This window comes from Typopeltis vanoorti, chromosome 1 (assembly GCF_054136105.1).
Source record: "Typopeltis vanoorti isolate ZY-2024b chromosome 1, IOZ_Tvanoo_1.0, whole genome shotgun sequence".
NCBI lineage: Eukaryota > Metazoa > Arthropoda > Arachnida > Uropygi > Thelyphonidae > Typopeltis > Typopeltis vanoorti.
This window is the reverse complement of record NC_143549.1, coordinates 122778381-122799238: the sequence shown is the minus strand read 5'-3', so window position 1 is coordinate 122799238 and position 20858 is coordinate 122778381. Positions and strand designations below refer to the sequence as shown.

The 20858-nt window shown below is 33.8% G+C and overlaps 1 protein-coding gene across 2 annotated transcripts in view; it reads left to right on the top strand.

The window, feature by feature from the left end:
• Nucleotides 1-20858, top strand: part of LOC150110374 (UBX domain-containing protein 4) — a 202467-nt gene that overhangs the window by 172459 nt on the left and 9150 nt on the right. Inside the window, exon 13 of one of the 2 annotated variants that reach the window (XM_090399088.1) lies at nt 3867-4078. In XM_090399088.1, coding sequence (XP_090255214.1) covers nt 3867-4078 — 212 coding nt within the window. Of the gene's footprint in view, nt 1-3866; nt 4092-20858 lie in introns of both variants that reach the window. The other variant, XM_090399098.1, reaches the window with a different exon arrangement.

Below are 20858 nucleotides of genomic sequence, written 5' to 3'. Positions count from 1 at the left end.
AGAAAATTATGAATACCAGTTAGTAAGGAGAGTTCACATGCCTTCTATTTTCTCAGTAATGAAAAGATTAAATATGAAAATAGATAGTAGAAGTAACAAATCTGATAGGGTGGAGAGTCAACTGAAATTTATATGAAATGAGAGAGAAATTAGAACACTAAATTAGCAGCATACAAGAATGTTCAAGCCAGTTTTAACTTATGGATCTGAGAACTTGGTTAGAAGTAAAACACTTGATCAAAGATTGGAGATCACAGGTATGGGAGTTCTGAGAAAAATTAGTGGAGCAAACACATAGCATCAATGGCAGAATCATATTAATAGGGAAGATATTAGGAAGGTACTTTACATCATTAGCATTTAGGAATGTGTGATCAGAGCAAATCTCAGGTGGTGTGATCACTTAAACAGAATGGGAGGGGAAGGATCAGTAAAGCAGATGTTTGATGCTAAGATGTCAGAAAAAAGACCCAGAGAAAGACCTGGATGTAGGTTGATCAATGCTGTTAGGAGTGCCTTAGAAAACTGAAATGTAAGACCTGACAGTATTGAAGTTCTGGCAGAATAACAACTGATATGGAGGAAAGTTGTCAGTAGAACTTTAACAATGTAAACTTTTCATGTAGTACTATTCCTAGTATCCTATGAATCTCTTATAGGTACATATCAAGAATTTGATGATAATAAATACTCCAAGGAGGTTGAATTTTTCTAAGAACTCTGGATATGCAGAGGATTTTATTTTTATCTGTTATTAATCATCAGTAGTTATTGCCTTAATTAAAATAATTTAATAAAGTTTTTAAATGAATTAACATGTTCCACCTAGTCTAAGTGATGTGCTCATTATTCCATACTTGTTGTGAAGTATGTAAATAAGTACCCATTTAAAACTTTGTTGGTTTGCTCTCATACAGACACTCACTATAACAAACTCTTAGAGACTTGAGGAAGAGCTTATTACACTGAAAGGTTTTCATTTTAATTTTCTTATAGAATATCATTAATGCTTTAGAACTTTTGACTTAGAGACCTTTAGCCATTTATAGTAAGTTTGCTATTGTTATGTAGTTGTTTTTCTATATTTTTATTGTAAAACTTATTACTTCTTTAATTTCTTTCTAAATAAACAAATTTTTATCTTACTTTAAAACTCCAATCAAGTTCTTATCCGCTGCACCTTTTCTATAACCTTCCGTAGCCTATGCTTCAAATTTTGAAACGTGTGAAAACTTAAAAAAAAGAGAATGCCTCAGGCTAGAGCCAATTTCTCTCTGATTAAAATTCTGAGGTAAAGTCCTTTTCGGAATTAAGAACATTTATTTGTTTAGCTGCACCATCTTAATTTCTATACAAGAGAGAATTTCTTGTCAGAGATTTGACCTACAGGTTACTACGATTTCAAAATTATATCAAAGTTAAACGAGTTCTCACTAATCTTTCTAAATATCAGTCGTAGCCATTTCCCGCACTTTCTACAAATACAGGTTCTATAATTTTAGCAGGTGGTGCATTGACTTAAATGATCAGACATGTATTTTGGGTTAAGAAATAAAGAAATTTATTCATACTAAATACAATACATGTTAATCAAAACTTAGACAAATTGAAAGGTCCCCCCAAAATTAAATAAGTTAAACTAACACACAACTTCAAATTCACAAAAGATATTTCTCATCAGATGACATTAACAAAAATCCAATCTGCCCATAGCCTGATTACTTAACACAAATAAGTGGATTTTAGTCTCACTTCTTCCTTAATTAACTCCAATACATCGACCACCTTAAAGTAACAATAATGCTTGAAACCTTACATTTCTAATACTAAAGATCTTTGTTAAAGGAATAGGTGCTAAAGTCCTGAATTCTGCTTTAACGAGTCCGATTTACAAGAAATCACACACAGTTGCTTAACCTGGCTTTTAAGATATTATACAATTAGACGTAAACTCTACTTTACCGGCCTCACGAATTCAATTAGAAGATACTTCTTATACTGTTCCTTTAGACTTTCTTCCGATTGCTTCCTTGTCTTTCAATCCTTTGTTCCTCGTCTAGACCAGTCGGTAATTCTTCGGACATGTGTTTCCTTCTAACCTAATGCCCATGAACCCATCAGGTGGGAAGGTGCACTTGGAGCTACTCGAAACCTTGCTGTTAGCTGTTCATCTCGTCGCATGGAATACCAAGCCTGCTACTTAGCCACATCGTCGCTGCCAAACGACACCTACTAGATCCCATTGAGTCGAAGCTACAACCCACGGAAAACCGCAGGGGACAGCAAACACCCCAAAACCTGAACAAGTTGAAAATCAACTACTAAAAAGCCTCGAACTAGCATCGCTAAAACTTTTATGGGCTCTGCATCTGTTCTCCCTATTACGTCATTGATTTTGCAGACGCCACCCAATTTTTTCACATCGCACCTTCTCATTTTATTGTGCCTTCACGAGGTCAGCTTACACGTGTATCGCAATTGCCCGCGTTCATGTTATTAATTGGATTACGATTGTTTACGCTAAACTTCGACCTTCTTGTTACAAAGTCACCTTTACAATACCTTATTTTCTTGTTGTTATTTGAGGACCATTTACAAAATTATACAAAAAATTTACATGAAAGGACTATTAATACTATGTGTACAAAGATTCAACTATTATCTATTTACAAGTCTTTTTTTTTCTAGGAAGATGTTACATTTCAGTTAAATCCCGAATGAAACGCTCACAGACAAATTAAGGGTTTCATTCCAGATTTAACACTATAACAGTGTTCACTGTTTGGTAAGTTTGTGGTAACTGATTTTATGAATCATTTACACATACCTTCCCTGACACCTAGTGATTAAAGAAAATAACCACTATACTGGACACAGCATGTTTATGTGTCAGTAAATACATGGATGTGAGGTATCCGAAATTATAAACAGGATACCATTTAAATATGGATACAAATCATACTTCAGAAAGGTCTTTTAAATCTAAAAGAAATAGCAGTGGATTTTAAAAGTCAAGATTCAACTGGAAATAAAATAATAATTAATAACAAAATTCTAGGACAAATTAATTAAATAGGAATTAGGATGCATGATTTCATACAAAGATGAACTGGACATAAATATGAAAATTAAAAAATTCTTGAAAATAACTGGTGAAATAAATTCGGTACTTAAACCCAACTTGATAGAAGTTGGGTTTAAGTTTGTAATGCACTAATTTTATCAGTGCTACTATATGTAAATGAAATTTGTTATGAATAGAGCAGAATATACCCTATTTAATCATAAAATAACTAAATAAATAAAGAATGAAAGAACTAACTTGGGAACCAATAATAGAGAATATAAATACAATTGAATGAAGCATTGACAGAATACAAATGGAAAGACTACATGAACAAGTTTTAGCCGAACACCTATTCAAGAGACTTGTTGATGATTTCTGAGCCCGGAACAAGCCATACTAGGCCTAATTGGAGTTATAATATGCAATTATAACTCCAGTTAAATTTCAAGGTAAAGATGGAGAGGTGAAATTAATATAGTGAACAGTGAAATCTGGATTGATTGTCTTATGGTACTGCAAGGGTATATGTATTTTTGACCTCTTGCAAGTGTTGTGAATATACTAATACAAACTATTATGCAAAACGTTTTATAGTCTCTTGTTACAAATAAACATTCCATTTAAAGGGAAAAAATAATATACCATCTAGTTCTGATATCTTCAGGTCAGAGAAGTTCAATTGCAATCGCTTTTTTATTATAATAGCTTAACTTACTATTCACCTTTAAACATTAGATTTTGATCAAAATGGTTTTATATAAAGAAACATAAAATTTGGAAAATATTAATTTCTTTATAGGCACATACTGTTTCTTCAGCCCCAGCAGAAGAAAGTGGTATGACAAGAATTATATGGTCTATATTTTCACCTTTTCTATTTGTATGGAATTTTATGGTCAACTTTCTGTTTGGTAGCCCTCCTTCTGCACCAAACTCCAGTAATCCGAGAACTTCATCTACCTCATCAGAACAGGCACAAGAAAGCAGTAATAATGGCACAGAAAGTCAGGAGTAAGTGTTTTTGGTAAGATAGGCAATTTATAGTTTTTGAGTATGTCATTATAAAGGACTTTAATCCTTTAAATTATGTTAGTTGTTGAGAGGTAAAATATAATGAAACAAGGAGGATAACTATTATGTAATTTGACTATTTGGAAAATGTTGATGAAGTATCTGAGAAAAAACTATTTTAATACCAACTAGTTTCACCAACTTGAGATGTTGGCATCTTCGGGGTACAGGACTGATGATGGGAATTAAAGCTAACAAAACATGTTACAGACTAGGCATTAACAGAATTCTAATTATAAATTACAAAACAACACTGAATGTGTACAATACACGTGTGGCACGTACATGATTTCACTTGTTGTTTAGGAACGTTTTATAGTTGGTACTAAAGTTCATTTCTTGTGTGTTTAGAGATCTAATTAGGGTCTTCCAGATCTCGGATAAGATTAAACCTTGGTTCCTATTAAGATTTTCTACAGAACGAGTGACTGTTGTGGCTTCTTTAAAAATACGAGAGTGGTAATCCTCTTCTGTGTAAGGAATACAACTTTTATCCCACTCAACCACATTTCTCAAAATCTCATCATTGTACATATGCTAAAGAAGAGAGCTGTCCGGATTATAACAGACCAAAAAGATCTCCAAGACGAATTGACACTGATTTCCAATAACCTCATCTTGAATGGCTACCCCTGGAGACTTGTTAACAAGATTCTGTTCTCTGATCCACCACATAGACAACAAGAAGACACTCAGTTTATTATCATAATCGTCATCCCATACATGGGGACAGCCTCTAACAAGGTTGCTAAACTCCTCAAACCACATAGAATAAGAGTGACCTTTAAACCTAAAGATACAATTTGACAACTCTTAAGATCTCCAAAAGACTCCCATCCTTTCTTTATATATGCTGGAGTTTACAATATCCCATGCTCGTGCGGTTTAAGTTACATCGGCCAAACTTCAAGAATCCTTGAGATTAGACAGAGAGAACACATTGGATATGTCAAAAACAACAGACAAGATATATCTGGCTTATCTTCCCATTTTTCTAATCAACCATGTCATTTAGTGGGATAAAAGTTGTATTCCTTACATAGAAGAGGATTACCGCTCTCATATTTTTAAAGAAGCCACAACAGTCGCTCGTTTTGTAGAAAACCTTAATAGGAACCAAGGTTTAATCTTATCTGAGATCTGGAAGACCCTAATTAGATCTCTAAACGCACAAGAAGTGAACTTTATTACCAACTATAAAACGTTCCTAAATAACAAGTGAAATCATGTACACGCCACATGTGTATTGTACACGTTCAGTGTTGTTTTGTAATTATAATTAGAATTCTGTTAATACCTAGTTTTTGACATATTTTGTTAGCTTTAATTCCCATCATCAGTCCTGTACCCGGAAGATGCCAACAGCTCAAGTTGGTGAAACTAGTTGGTATTAAAATAGTTTTTTTCTCAGATACTTGATCAACATTTCCCAAATAGTCAATTTGCATAGCTTCTGTGGTCAAGAAAAAATATCGTTTAATATGAGGATAAATATTGCCAAAAAAAAAAAAATTTTTTTTTTAAATTATTTAGTGTATCATTGAGAATTTAATGGATGCATATTTCTTTCTTTTAAGATTTGTGGGGTACATGTATGCAATGTGTCTGTAGTAGTAATAGTAATGGGGTGTGCTTAAAATGTGTTTGCTTTTTTTTTAGGATTCATGAAGCAATATTAAAATAATACCTTTCAAGCAATATGGGAATATGATTTCCTTCCTACCTGTCATTTTTAAAAATAAACACAGAACTCTAGAAAATCAATTTTTAATCATGAATTCCTATCGTATACTTATCAAGGGCTATTACAGTATTAAAAAAGTCCAACATTATTTAAATTTCATTACTATAAGTATGACATAAAAGTTTTCAGCATTTGTCTTCATACTACTGGATTTTCAGTTTTTATTATATGTGATAACAAATAACACTGAACAAATTTTGCTTTACCTTAAAGGGGAGGGGGCACACAATATTATGATAGTACTTTTTTGCTAACTTCCTATTTATAGTTTTTCCTCCAAATGAATCTGTCAGGCCTCATATATGAAGAGGTCTTAGATTTCAGGCTTATAAGACACTTTACTTCTTACTGCATCACTCACCCTAGATCTTGTTCTCCCTGTGGGTCTTTTTTTGCTGCCATCCTGGCAAAAAAAAAAAAACTTGTTTTGCTAACCTTTCCTCTCCCATTTTATTTAAGTTATTTTCTCAATCTTTCTCAGAACTCTCAAATCTGTAGTCTTCAGTCTTTGATCAAGTGTTTTATTAATAACTCAGCTCTCACATCTATGAGTTAAAATTGGTTTGAACACTGTCTTGTATACCTATTTTAATGTTTTGACTAATTTCTTTCTTATTACATATAAATTTATTCAGTCGACTTCCTATCATACCATACCAGCTTTGCTTATTCTGTTGTCTATTTCCATATTTAATTTGCCATCTTCACACTATTTAGGCACTAATTTGTGCCTAAATTGCTGAAATGTTTTACTTGTTCTATAAATTCTCCATTCAGGATGCGATTAATGTTTTCAGTATTTCTGCTTATTTTCATAGTCTTTGTCTTTTTTTTTTTTAATTTCTGATTTTTATACCAAATTTATTACAACAGTTATTCAATTTAGTTAGTGAATTCTGAAGACTTGTACTGGATTATTTAGGAGTATAACATCATCTGCATAAAGAGCTGAGATTAACATTGCCAATTCTGATATAACATTTAATGCCACTTTGCCATAATGCGATCCACATAGACCAGTGTTTCTCAATCTTTTTTGGATCATGCCCCACCTCAACGTCTCAGAGATTTTGATATCCGCCTCCCCTAGCATAATAGCCAAGTTCTGAAAAAGTATAATATAAATATGTACATGTACATTTTCTAATTGCCCTCCAAAATATTCAAATTCCCCCCCCCCCCCCCTGTGGGGCGTACGCCCCATGTTGAGAAACACTGACATAGACTATGAATAATAGTGGATATAATGTGCATTCTTTGGCTTAGAGCTGATTAAGTTGAGCAGCTTTTAGAGATACTTGTCAGCATCATCATATTCCTGATATTATTTACACACAAGACCTGGCATCCTTTTCAGAAATTTCATCCAAATGAACCTGTTATATGTAAGGATACTTCACTTGTCAAATGTAATATTTTAGTCTTCTAAGGCATCACTAACAACATCCATTCATCTTCACTTACTTCTTGGTTAACTTCTGAGTCATTTTCCTGGCATCAGACATCAGTTTTCTTAACTTTTTTCATTCTGTGTTAGTAACCACACCACCTTAGATCAGCTCCACTCACATATTTTTGAATGGCAACAGTGTTAAGTTCTTTTCTAATTATTATCTTCATTTTTAATATGATTCTACCACTGATGGTATCTGTTCCTCCCAATTTTTCTCAAAACTCTGAGATATCTCTGTCTGTTGTCTCTTGTCTTTGATGAAATGTTTTCTTTTTAACCGAATTCAGATCCATTAGCTAAAATGTGCTTCAACATGTTATGCTACTAGTTTAGTGAAGAGTGTAGATAATGTACACCTTTGTCTTAAATCTGATTTTACATCCTTGACTATCTTTTTCATTTCTAATTTCTTTTCATAACTTAAATATGCGCTATATAATATTAATCTGTGTAATGTCCCATTTACACCATATAGAGCAATTGCAATCTGTTGAAAAACTTTTCACTTGGCACACCTTATCAAATGCATTTTCCTGATATACAAAATTTCATTACATATAATTTCTTTATATTTGTCTTAAAGTAAAAATCAATCCTTGCTTTGAATCCAATTATTATTTCCAAGTTCACCTTCTACAGTTTTTCGTTACTTATCAAGTATGCTTATATAAATGTTACCCGGTTAGTAGGTAAATTCCCCTGTGATTCTCATACTGGTTTTTTATTGATAGGTAGTGGCTACACTACATCATTCATCGTTCTGAAGTAATACTCAGAGGAATATTCCTTCTGAGTATTCTACGTAAAATTTATGCATACACACTTGAGAAGAGGATATGAAAAATTCTGGAAGAAAAACTTTGCAGAGAACAAGCAGAGTTCAGGCCAAATAGGGGTTGTAAAGATGAGATTATCAGTTTAAGACAAATAAATGAAAAATTATAGGAATATAACAAAGGAATATCTGTACTTAGCATTGTAGAACTGGAAAAGGTATATGACAGGCTGCAAAGAAAAATATAAAATTGCTAATAATATTATAAATAAACAGGATGTTATGCTGAGTAGTACACATGCTCTATATTAAAATTATGAATCAACTTAGAATCAAAGGATTTATAGAAGATTCTTGATTTAATGTAAAATCATATGTTCTGGTTCTTGATACTGGTCCTCAGAAAATATAAAAAATTCAAATATAGTACATTGGTTGTTGATAGAAAAATATAAGCCATAAGTGCTAAAAAATAAATAAATAATAAAATCAAAAGACAGAAATGTGTCATTATTGTTTATTCTAGTATCTCTCCCCTAACAAATATTAGATGCCAGTAAAAGTAGTGAATATTTTTATTACACTGTGAACTGTAGACTAAAATACAGAGACATTATTCAAGAAAAAATGAAAGAGTTTGACAACAGGAACCAAACCCTGGAGATTCATTGGCAAAGCCTGAAGAAAACATTGATTGATTCAGCCAGAGAAACATGTGGTGAGGTTGTCTGCAAGGATAGAAAAATCAGAACTCCATGGTGAACACAGGAAGTTAAAGAGGCAGTGAAGGAAAAGTTCCTGGCAAATAAGTCAGCTTGTGCTCTGAATTCAGGCCAAATAGAGGGTGTCAGGATCAGATTTTCTCTTTACGACAAATAGTCAGGTGGTATGGTCACTTACAGAATGGGAGAGGAAAGATTAGCAAAAAGTGTTCTCTGCCAGGTTGGCAGGAAAACGACCTAGAGGAAGACCAAGATATAGGTGGATTGATACAGTAAAAAGCGCCTTAGAAGACAGAAATATAAAACCTGATAATATTGGAGTCTTGACATTTAACAGATTGATTTGTAGGAAAATTGTAGATAGGAAGTTAGTAATGATGTAAATTTTTCATGTAGTACTATCATATCCTGTACACCCCCTTGAGGATATATATCAGGAATTTGATGATGATGATGATGACAAATAGTTGAGAAATCATGGGAATATAACAAAGATCTGTATTTAAGTTTTGTAGATCTGGAAAAGGCATATGACAGGGTGCCAAGAGAAAAGCTATTCAAAACACTACAGTTGTATTGTGTCATTGGGGCATTATATCAAGCAATACTTGATATAATTTGAGTTGTAATAATCTTTATTTGAGTTGTAAGTCAGCAGTTAGAATTGAAGGAAGTACAGGAAGATGGTTTAATGTTAAATTTGATGTCAGACAAGGATGTACATTATCCCCTCTGTTATTCATTATCTATATGGATCACATTATGAAGGAAAGTGGTATTAAACCTGCTATCAAAATTGGAGATGTTAATGTCAGCTCTTTACTTCATGCAGATGATGTTATACTTCTAAATAAATCTAGTACAAATCTGTAAGATTCCCTGATTAAATTGAATAACTTGTGATACGTTTCTGGACAATTCATCGCAGGGAAAATTAATCCCACGAAAAGTCATTGCAGATATATATGAAAAAAAAAATATAAAGAAATAAATATTTCCCATATAAGAAATATTTTTTTAAAAATATATTTCTCATTTTTTAAAATATTTTATATATTATTTAATATTTCGATTATATTTTGATTTCTGAAATATTTTATTCTGTTATTAATATTAGTTATTATTAAAGTTATTAATATGCTTTCTTACTACAGGTTCTGTAGATGGAATGTTAATTGTTACAAAACTGGGATAGGATGGTTAGGGAGAGAAAACCATATTTAAGAATATTTAGGGATAATAGTTATATCCAACTAATATTTATAGTTGACTATTTACATATTCCTGTTATTCATATTAACTATTCTAACTATTAATAGTTAGAATAGTTATTAAGGGAGAATAAAATATTTAAGAATTTTATCTATTCACTATTTTTCTGTTCTGTGCATTTAGCTACCCATCCAGGTGTGATATATTTTTTTCTCCAAATGAATTCAGAAGGTCATGTGTTTCCTTTTCTCCTTTTCCTGCATACAAAGCTAATTCTCTTTTTACATGGCCATATTTTTACACAGTTTCGAAATAACATGGTTTAGAAAACAGAAGCAATTCTATTATTACACAGTATGTTTTGATTTTACACGGTTCAAATGTCGCTTATTTTAAAATTTCTGTTTTAATTCAGTTCTGTTAAAAAGGGTATTTCCATTATAATTATCATATCCTAGAATGGTAGATATGTACTTTAATTTGAATTTTTTGGAATCCCCTCGATGTTTTAAATATCAGGAATTACTCTACACTACAGAATGTAGACAATTGTGGCGACAACAAAAAAATCAATTTTTGTAATTACGATTCCCTGAAGTTAAGCCGACAGATGATCCATTATATTCACTTGCCGTTGGTTCCTGGAAGCAGAAGAGTGCTCTGATGATTGAAAACCATTACTCATTAATCGATCCCTAAGACTGCGGACAATGAAAGGTATGAATTTTAACATGTTACCAGTGCACTGGAAGGCAAACAAAAAAGATTGGGTTACAAAAGAAAGTTTTAATGAATGGTTCCATCAATGTTTTGTTACAGAAGTTAAACGCTATTTGATGGAAAAAAATCTGGGCTTTTAAGGTTTTATTGATTATACGTAGACAATGCACCTGGCCGTCCTGTTTTAGAACATCTGAATGTGGAATTTTGTTTTCTGCCATCTAATACAACCACTAGATCAGGGTGTGATCGCTACCTTCAAAACTTACTACATAAGAAGAACATTCCAATACATTTTGAATAAACTATATAAGGATAATTTACTGACAGTTATTGATGTGTGGACGAAATTTTCTATTTTGGTTTGCATCAAACTTGCTAAGTTGACGTTATCAGAATTGAAACCATCAACTTTAAATGTTGGAAAGCTACTTGGCCATAATGTATGAAAAAGAAAAACTCTCTACCTTTGCATACAGCTGAATTCCCAATATCATCAGATTAGCACATGCAGTTAGTGGAAAAGAATTTGACAATTTTTTTGTCTCTGCAGATATTGAAGAACTGATGGTTGACAAAACTGTTTGTGATGATGAAATAATAGAAGCTGTCCTTGAGAATCTCGATGAAAAAGAAAAAAATGATGATGAAGAGATCTACTCACTGCAGGATTAATTAAAAGAAGGGCTTCAAATGGTTAGTAAATTGCAAAGTCATTTTCTTACACGTGATCCAAATACTGAATGAGCTGAACAGTTTAAACGTGAACTGAAGTCATGTATGGTGCGATATGAAGAATTTATACAAAAATCTACTCAAAACAGGATCTCAATTATTAATTACAGAGTTCGTGATAAAAAAAATCAACCTTCAGAATTATTGCAAATTAGTGCTAATTTAGTTCCTTTTACTGAAGAAAACATTCGCCATTAATATGAACAGGACAGTCAGTGTTTTAAGTGATGGAAGTGATTTAATTGCAGCCTCACAGAAAAGAATGCAGCTGCTGTCAGAAAGTGATGGCGAATAAAATTTAATTAATAACCATATGCACGGTGTATATGGGCCTTTTTGAATTTTTGTTTTATTAGTGACACACTATTTTCTTTAAGAAAGATACCTTTGTATATACTTTAAATAAGTATTGATATTTAAAATAAAACAAAATATTCTATTAAAATTAAATAGAGTTTTTTTCAATGATTTTCATCTATTTTGTTTGAAAATAATTTATTGTTCTTATTGAGTTTCACATCTGAAACCATTCTTTTATTTTTCATATGCACTGTATTTTCTTTTTACATGATTTTTTCTCGAACCAGTCATCATCATCATCATCATCATCATCAAATTCCTGCCATGTACCCTCAAGGGGTGTACAGGATATGATAGTACTATATGAAAAATTTACATCATTACTAACTTCCTATCTACAATTTTCCTCCAAATCAGTCTGTTACTTGTCAAGACTCCAACATTATCAGATCTTATACTTCTATCGTCTAAGGCACTTTGTACCGTATCAATCCACCTATATCTTGGTCTTCCTCTGGGTCGTTTTCCTGCCAACCTGGCAGAGAACACTTCTTTTGCTAATCTTTCCTCTCCCATTCTATTTAAGTGACCATACCATCTGAGATTAGCTCTGCTAACGCATTCCTGGATGCTGACAATGTCAAGTTCTTTCCTAATATCCTCATTTTTAATATGATATTGCCATTGATGCCATCTGTTCACGCCTCTAATCTTTCTCAGGACTCTCATATCTGCGGTCTCTAGTCTTTGGTCAAGTGTTTTACTTCTGACCCAGCACTCAGATCCATAAGTTAAAATTGGTTTGAACACAGTCTTGTATACAGCTAATTTAGTGTTCCGACTAATTTCTTTCTTATTCCATATGAATTTATTCAATTGACTTCCCACGATACCAGCTTTGCTGATTCTGTTGTCTATTTCTATATTTAGTTTACCATCTTCAGTAAAAATTGTGCCTAAGTAGCTGAAATGTTTTAATTGTTCCACAGGTTCTCTATTCACAACACAGTTGACATTTTCAATGATTCTGCCTATTTTCATTGTCTTTGTCTTTTTATTGCTGACCTTCATACCATATCTATTACAACAGCTATTCAATTTAGTCAGAGAATCTTGTAGACTTGTAGCGGATTTATTTAGAAGTATAACATCATCCGCATAAAGCAAAGAGCTGACATTAACATCTCCAATTTTGATATCAGGTTTAATACCACATTCCTTCATAATGTGATCCATATAGATAATGAATAACAGAGGGGATAATGTACATCCTTGTCTCACACCAGATTTAACATTAAACCATCTTCCTGTACTTCCTTCAATTCTAACTGCTGACTCACAACTCAAATAAAGACTAAGTATTGCTTGATATAATGCCCCATTGACACCATATAACTGCAGCGTATTGAATAGATTCTCTCTTGGCACCTTGTCATATGCCTTTTCCAAATCGACAAAACTTAAATACAGATCTTTGTTATATTCCCATGCTTTCTCGACTATTTGTCGTAAAGTGAAGATCTGATCCTGACAGCCTCTATTTGGCCTGAATCCAGCTTGTTCTTCACCAAGCTTTTCTTCCACAATTCTTCTCAACTGTTTCTCAAGTATACTTGCATAGATCTTGCCAGGAACACTCAGTAGGGAAATACCTCTGTAATTCTCACATTCAGTTTTATTTCCCTTTTTATATATGGGTACTATGAGAGCTCTACTCCAATCATCGGGAATTCGTCCCTCTGTCCAGGCTTTCTGAACTATGCAGTGCAACCACTAAGACTCTTATACCACCATACTTCAGCATTTCTGGTCGAATATCATCTACTCCTGCTGCCTTTCCACATTTCAAGCCTTTGATGGCTTTTTCTACTTCAAGTATAGATATGTATTCCTGACTGCATGGCTGGTCAGTGTTTTTTATCACTGTGCTGTCATCACTGCTTGTTTCATTTAGCAGTTTTTCAAAGTAATTACTCCATACTTCAAGGATATCTTTTTCTCCTGTTTTAATTTCACCTTTATCATCTCTAATTCCTTTTACAGCACTCTTTCCTCCATTCCTAAGCTTCTTCAACAACCTCCAGAATATTTTGCCACCTTCTTGATATTTATTTTCTATATTCTTGCCAAAGTCCTCCCATGACTTTTGTTTAGCTAGTTTTACACACTGTTTAGCTTTCTTACATTTGTCTCTGTATTCTGTAAGAGTAAAAGCTGACTTATTTGCCAGGAACTTTTGATATGCTTTCTTCTTTTCCTTCACTGCCTCTTTAACTTCCTGTGTCCACCAGGGAGTTCTGATTTTTTTATCTTTGCACACAACCTCACCACATGCCTCTCTGGCAGAATCAATCAATGTTTCCTTCAGAGTTTGCCACTGAATCTCCAAGGTTTGATTCCTGTTCTCAAACTCTTTCATTTTCTTTTCAATAATATTTCTGTATTTTAGTCTACAGTTTACATCTGAGAGCTGCTCAACTTTTATTCGCTTTAAAACTTTCTTACATGTTATTCTTTTCAATATGAAATTCAATTTTATCCTGCTCAAGACTAAATAGTGATCACTTCCAATTTCAAATCCTCTGTACACTCTGGTGTCCTGCACCAGGGAGAAAACATCACTATCAACAATAACATAGTCAATGAGACTTTTCTTATTCCTAGCCTCTTCTCTCCATGTGAATTTGTGCACATTTTTATGTTGGAACATGGTGTTAGTAATAACCAGTCCATGTCCTGAGCAGAAATCCAACAGATATTTGCCATTATTATTAGCTTTGCTCTTTTCTCCAAATTTTCCCAAAATATTTTTGTATGTCTCACAATCATTTCCTACTCTACTATTTAGATCCCCAACAAGGACCAACTTTTCCTTTTTCATTGTGTCAGTTGCTTTTCCTAAAGCCTCAAAAAATTCCTCCACTTCTACCTTAGTAGAACCTTCTGTGGGACCATAGGCACAAATAAGTCTCATTGTCCAGTTCCCCATTCTCATATTTGCCCACATTACTCTACTTGAGACTGACTGCCATTCAAGAAGATTAGCCTCGTATTTTGTGTTGAATACTATGGCTACTCCTCCTTTTCCTTGATTGTCATTGCCTGAATATAACATTTTGTATTTATTGCTCAGAAAGATCTCACCAGTTTTGGTCTTTTTTGTTTCAGTCACCCCTATTATGTCGATCTGGTACTTATCTAATTCCTCAGCTAGCTCCATTTCTTTGCCATTCAGGCTTCTTACGTTGATAGTACCGATCTTTAACTCTGGTGATGTTGAGTTGGGGTTTGTTTTCAGATTTGTTCCAGTAGCTGACTTTTCGCTGTTCGCCCTGGTTCCCTGGCGAAAACAACGGGGGCCTTGTTTAACCGGGCGACGCCCCAGCCGGCATGAAATTTTGTCATGTTGTACCATCATTTTTTATTTTGGTTTAACCAATAAGAATACAATTTGGTCGGCTAAATCCCAAATTGCCAGCCCATCCTCGTTCGTTCAGTATCAAAGTAGATACCCAACAGGGTGCACCACGAGAAGGTGAGGATTGGACATTAGGTCAGAAGCCCTGGTCGGTTCTCCGCATTCCTTTAAAGGCTATGTGGAGGTCTCCTCTCAGTTATACAGCTTTGACCCTTAAGCACCCCAAAAGCACTTTGACCCTTAAGCACCCCAGTCTACAGAGTAAATGGAGAATATGTGTGTGTGTATATATGTTTTTTTTTATTTTTAATTAATTATTTCACTTTAGGAGCATGCATCTATATCTATATAGATATAGATGCATGCTCCCAAAGTGAAATAAGCAATTAATTCTCTTGTGAAACGTTCAAAAATAAACTGTAACCAGAAATATCATGTCGTTAATAATCGACTAGATAGCATATCCTCTCCTACCAGTAATCTGTGGATTCAAAACTCGCAGTGGGTATAGATGTTTGTAATTGTTTTTAGGTAAGAGATTAATTTCATTGTCTGATATGATGCTATAACTATATGCTGTTGTTATTTTGTAAGAACTTCTTTTATTCTTATTTTACTAATTAGCTGTGCATGCTTTCTCTCTTGTAACCTTTCTCACTTATTCTACTGCATACTATGTTTATTCACCTTCCGTATTTATTAGTCATATGGCTGTGAACACTGAAAAATGTATTTGACAGACTGCGCGCCATCCGTATATCAAATATTCGGCATAAGACTCAATAAAACTTCTGGTAGATCTCTCTCTCACTAGTGTAACTTCCTTCAACGAAGTTTACATAAACAGTCGTGGTTCTTAAGTAATAAAACTCTGCTTTTAATGCCTTAGTTGTTTCCCGCTCACAAGTCCGATTTATTTAGGAGCAGTGTGGTTGTAAAATAAAGGATCAGGCAGCACTCTTTTAACAAATAATTAAACTACATTTATTTACATTAATATGAAATATACATGAATCAAACGACAGGGAGATTGCTTTCTCTACCCATCTAAATAATCTTTATCGTAAAATTAGAACCCTTTCACTTCAACGCTAAATAATCTCTTTAACTCTTAAACTTATTTACTCTCTGCTTACAAATTCAACTTATTAAACTTCTAGTTTACTCGCAAAGAGATTATTTTACAATTTAAATATCAACTTCTAACATGCCAATTGACTCTCGTATGGACACTTCTTATTACTATTAAACTAATTCTTAACAGTCCATATACAACATATCTCCTAGATTATAAGAGAAAATATACAAAGGGAAGTAACTTAGAGACTGTATCGCACATTCAGTCAAGAGTCTTTTACTAAAGTCTTTATGGCTTCATCTCGAGTTTTAGGCTTCCTTCAGGAGTATCTTGTTACAGCAGTATCACTTCGGGATATTAGCGAGCTTTTTGACTGCAATCTGCGGTTCTTGAATAGCACATATACAAGAGGTTTCAGCATACGAGCACTTCTGCTTCTAATTGCCGCCACTTCTGCTACTAATCGCTGATGACTGTAACTGCCACTCGCCAATGACTGAACTGGCTCTCTTTGGTAACAGTGCTTCGCCTTTTGCTCTCTCGGCACCTGGATCTCGGCTCTCCTCTTTAGTAGCTAGGGGTCTTGCCTCACATCTTTTCTCTGACCCCACTGCTCTGGTTCGGACTCCACTTATGGGCTGCAGTTCGCCTCCACTCTTTTTCCGACTTCTGATGACTCTGCTAATGACTAGAAGCCTTCTCTGAGACCTTGCACGAAGGTTGTAACTCCCTAAGAATTCGGCATGACTCTTTCAATTTCTTTTAAGTTCAACCCGCCCTTTGTTCTCTTCTGTGTATCCTTTTGATCGTAAGTTGCCGGCCAGCAGAAAGTTGTTTGAACCTTTTAGACTGACTTTGGAGATGTTTATGTGAGCTTGTAAGCACTTTCTGATACACAAAAGTCGTAAACAACCTTTCTTATGCCCTCATAGAGAGCTATTACACAACGTTCCTGCAGCAAAACATTGCCTTTGTTTTTAACACTCTTAAATATTCTTGTTAAAGTAGTATATACAGTTAATTTCCAAAGGGTTATTTACAATAATATCTAGCACAAAATATACAGAGACAAACACTGTTATTTTTACATTCTCATGGGACTTGACTCCTGTAAAAAATCGATGTAAAGCGCTTTGGTATTTTTACACTACATTGAGTTTTTACAAGACCACATCACTGCTTATTGGAGGGCTGAAGTGGCTCGAGTGGTTTCCATGTTTGGTCATGGAATTTGAGCAGTATTTTTGAACCAGGTTAAAATGAATAAAAATTAAAAAAACAGAAATTAAGAAGCTCAGTCACAATAAATATATTACTTTCATTGTATAAGAATATTATGGAAATCTAATTAAATCTAAACAAGTAATACATAAATACATTAAAAAACTGTATTTTGTGAAATTTATAAATACATTAAAAAAACTGTATTTTGTGAAATTTACCTTCCACTGCATTTACTTTTCATATATTTAGTATCAATATACACTATCTTTTCAATTTTCTAGCAAATAATGTTTTCAGCAAATTTTCCCATGATCAATTGTCCTTGAACCGTTGTAATAGATATGGTATCAAAGTCAGTAATAACAAGACAAAGACAATAAAAAGAGGCAGAAGCACTGAAAATATCAACTGCATTGTGAATGGAAAAACCTATAGGAAAAGAAAAACATTTCAGCTATTTCTTATCTACAATTTTCCTTCAAATCGGTCTGTTACTTGTCAAGACTCCAACTTTATCAGACCTTATATTTCTACTTTTTACCATATCAATCCACCTATATCTTGGTCTTCCTCTGAGTCTTTTTCCTGCCAACCTAGCAGAGAACACTTGTTTTGCTAATCTTTCCTTGCCCATTCTGTTTAAGTGACCATGCCACCTGAGATTGGCTCTGTTAACGCATTCCTGGATGCTGACAATGTCAAGTTCTTTCCTAATATCCTCGTTTTTTAATATGATATTATCATTTATGCCATCTGTTCATGCCCCTAATCTTTCACAGGACTCTCATATGTACTGTCTTTGGTCAAGTGTTTTACTGACCCACTCTCAGATCCATAAGTTAAAATTGGTTTGAACACTGTCTTGTATACAGCTAATTTAGTGTTTTGACTAATTTCTCTCTTATTCCATATAAATTTATTCATTTGACTTCCTACCATACCAGCTTTGTTGATTCTGTTATCTATTTCCATATTTAATTTACTATCTTCACTAAAAATTGGGCCCAAGTAGCTGAAATGTTTCACTTGTTCTATGGGTTCTCTTCACAATGCAGTTGATATTTTCAATGATTCTGCCTATTTTCATTGTCTTTGTCTTGTTATTGCTGACCTTTATACCGTATCTTTTACAACAGTTATTCAATTTAGTCAAGGAATCTTGCAGACTTGTAGAGGATTTATTTAGAAGTATAACATCGTCTGCATAAAGCAAAGAGCTGACATTAACATCTCCAATTTTGATATCAGGTTTAACACCACTTTCCTTCATAATGTTATCCACATAGATAATGAATAACAGAGGGGATAATGTACATCCTTGTCTGATACCAGATTTAACATTATAAACCATCTGCCTGTACTTCCTTCAGTTCTAACTGCTGACTTACAACTCAAATAAAGAAATAAGTATTGTTTGATATAATGCCCTATTGACACTGTATAAATGTAGCATTTTGAATAGCTTCTCTCTTGGCACCTTCTTATATGCTTTTCCAGATCTACAAAACTTAAATAAAGATCTCTGTTATATTCCCATGATTTCTCAACTATTTGTCATAAAGTGGGGATCTGACCCTGACAGCCTCTATTTGGACTGAATCCAGCTTGCTCGTTACCAAGCTTTTTTTCCACAATCCTTCTCAACCAAAGTATACTTGCATAAATCTTACTAGGAACACCCAGTAGAGAAATACCTTTGTAATTCTCACATACAATTTTAATTCCCTTTTTATATATCGGTACTGTGAGAGCTCTACTCCAATCATCTGGAATTCGTCCCTCTGTCCAGGTCTTCTGAACTATGCAGTGCAGCCACTGTAAGACTTTTATACCTCCGTGCGCGAGCATTTCTGGTCGAATATCATCTACTCCAGCTGTTGTTCCACATTTCAGCCTTTTGATGGCTTTTTTCTACTTGAAGTATTGGTATGTATTCCTGATTGAATGCCTGGTCAGTTTTTTTTTTACCACTGTGCTGTTACTGGTTGTTTCCTTTAGCAATTTTATGAAGTAATTACTCGATATATCAAGGATATTTTTTTTTCCAGTTTTCATTTACCTTTATCATCTCTAATTCCTTATACAGCATTCTTTCTGTTGGACTTCTTCAACAGCCTCTAGAATATTTTGCCACCTTCTTGATATTTATTTTCTATGTTCTTGCTAACGTCCTCCCATGACTTTTGTTTAGCTAGTTTTACACAGTGTTTAGCTTTCTTACATTTGTCTCTGTAAGAGCACAAGCTGACTTATTTGCCAGGTACTTTTGATATGCTGTCTTCTTTTCCTTCACTGCCTCTTTAACTTCCTGTGTCCACCATGGAGTTGTGATTTTTCTATCCTTGCAGACACCCTAACCACATGCTTCTCTGGCTGAATCAGTTAGCGTTTTCTTCGGGACTTGCCACTGAATCTCCAAGGTTTGGTTCCTATTCTCGAACTCTTTCATTTTTTCTTGAATAGTGTTTGTGTATTTTAGTCTACAGTTCACATCTGAGAGCTGTTAACTTTTATTCACTTTAGAACATTCTTTAGAATTTGTGCACATTTTTATGTTGAAACATTGTGTTAGTAATAACCAGTCCATATCCTGAGCAGAAATCCAACAGGTATTTGCCATTATTATTAGCTTTACTCTTTTCTCCAAATTTTCCCCAAATGTTTCTGTATGTCTGACAATTATTTCTTACTCTGCTACTTAGATCCCTGAGTAGCAGAGTAAGAAATAATTTTGAGTAGCAGAGAAAGAAATTTTTTTGAGGCTTTTTCAAGCCTCAAAAAAATTCCTCACTTCTATCTTAGTAGAACTTTCTATGGAACCACAGGCACAAATAAGTCTCATTATCCAGTTCCTCATTCTGATATTTGCCCACATCACTCTACTTGAGACTGCCTGCCATTCAAGAATATTAGCCTCATATATATATACAGAAGTATAAGATCTGATAATGTTGCAGTCTTGACAGGTAACAGATTGATTTGGAGGAAAATCGTAGCTAGGAAGTTGATGGTGATGTAAGTTTTTCACGTAGGTACTATCATATCCTGTGCACCCCTTGAGGGTACATGTAAGGAATTTAATGATGATGATTTTTATTACACATCTACTTATTTTTGATTTAGCAAACTACCTAAGTACATATAAACATTGATACGTAGGCTTCAAAAAAATTACACAAATGTGGGAGGAAAAAAATCTTTCACATTCTTCCATCTGTGTGCAAGCTAGTTTCTAAGTCAGTGATATTTGCCTGCTTTATAATTTCATATAAATTCCTTTCACCTTGATACTTCTTTATGCCTATTCATCCTACAAGTCAAGGCTACATGGTTACTCTC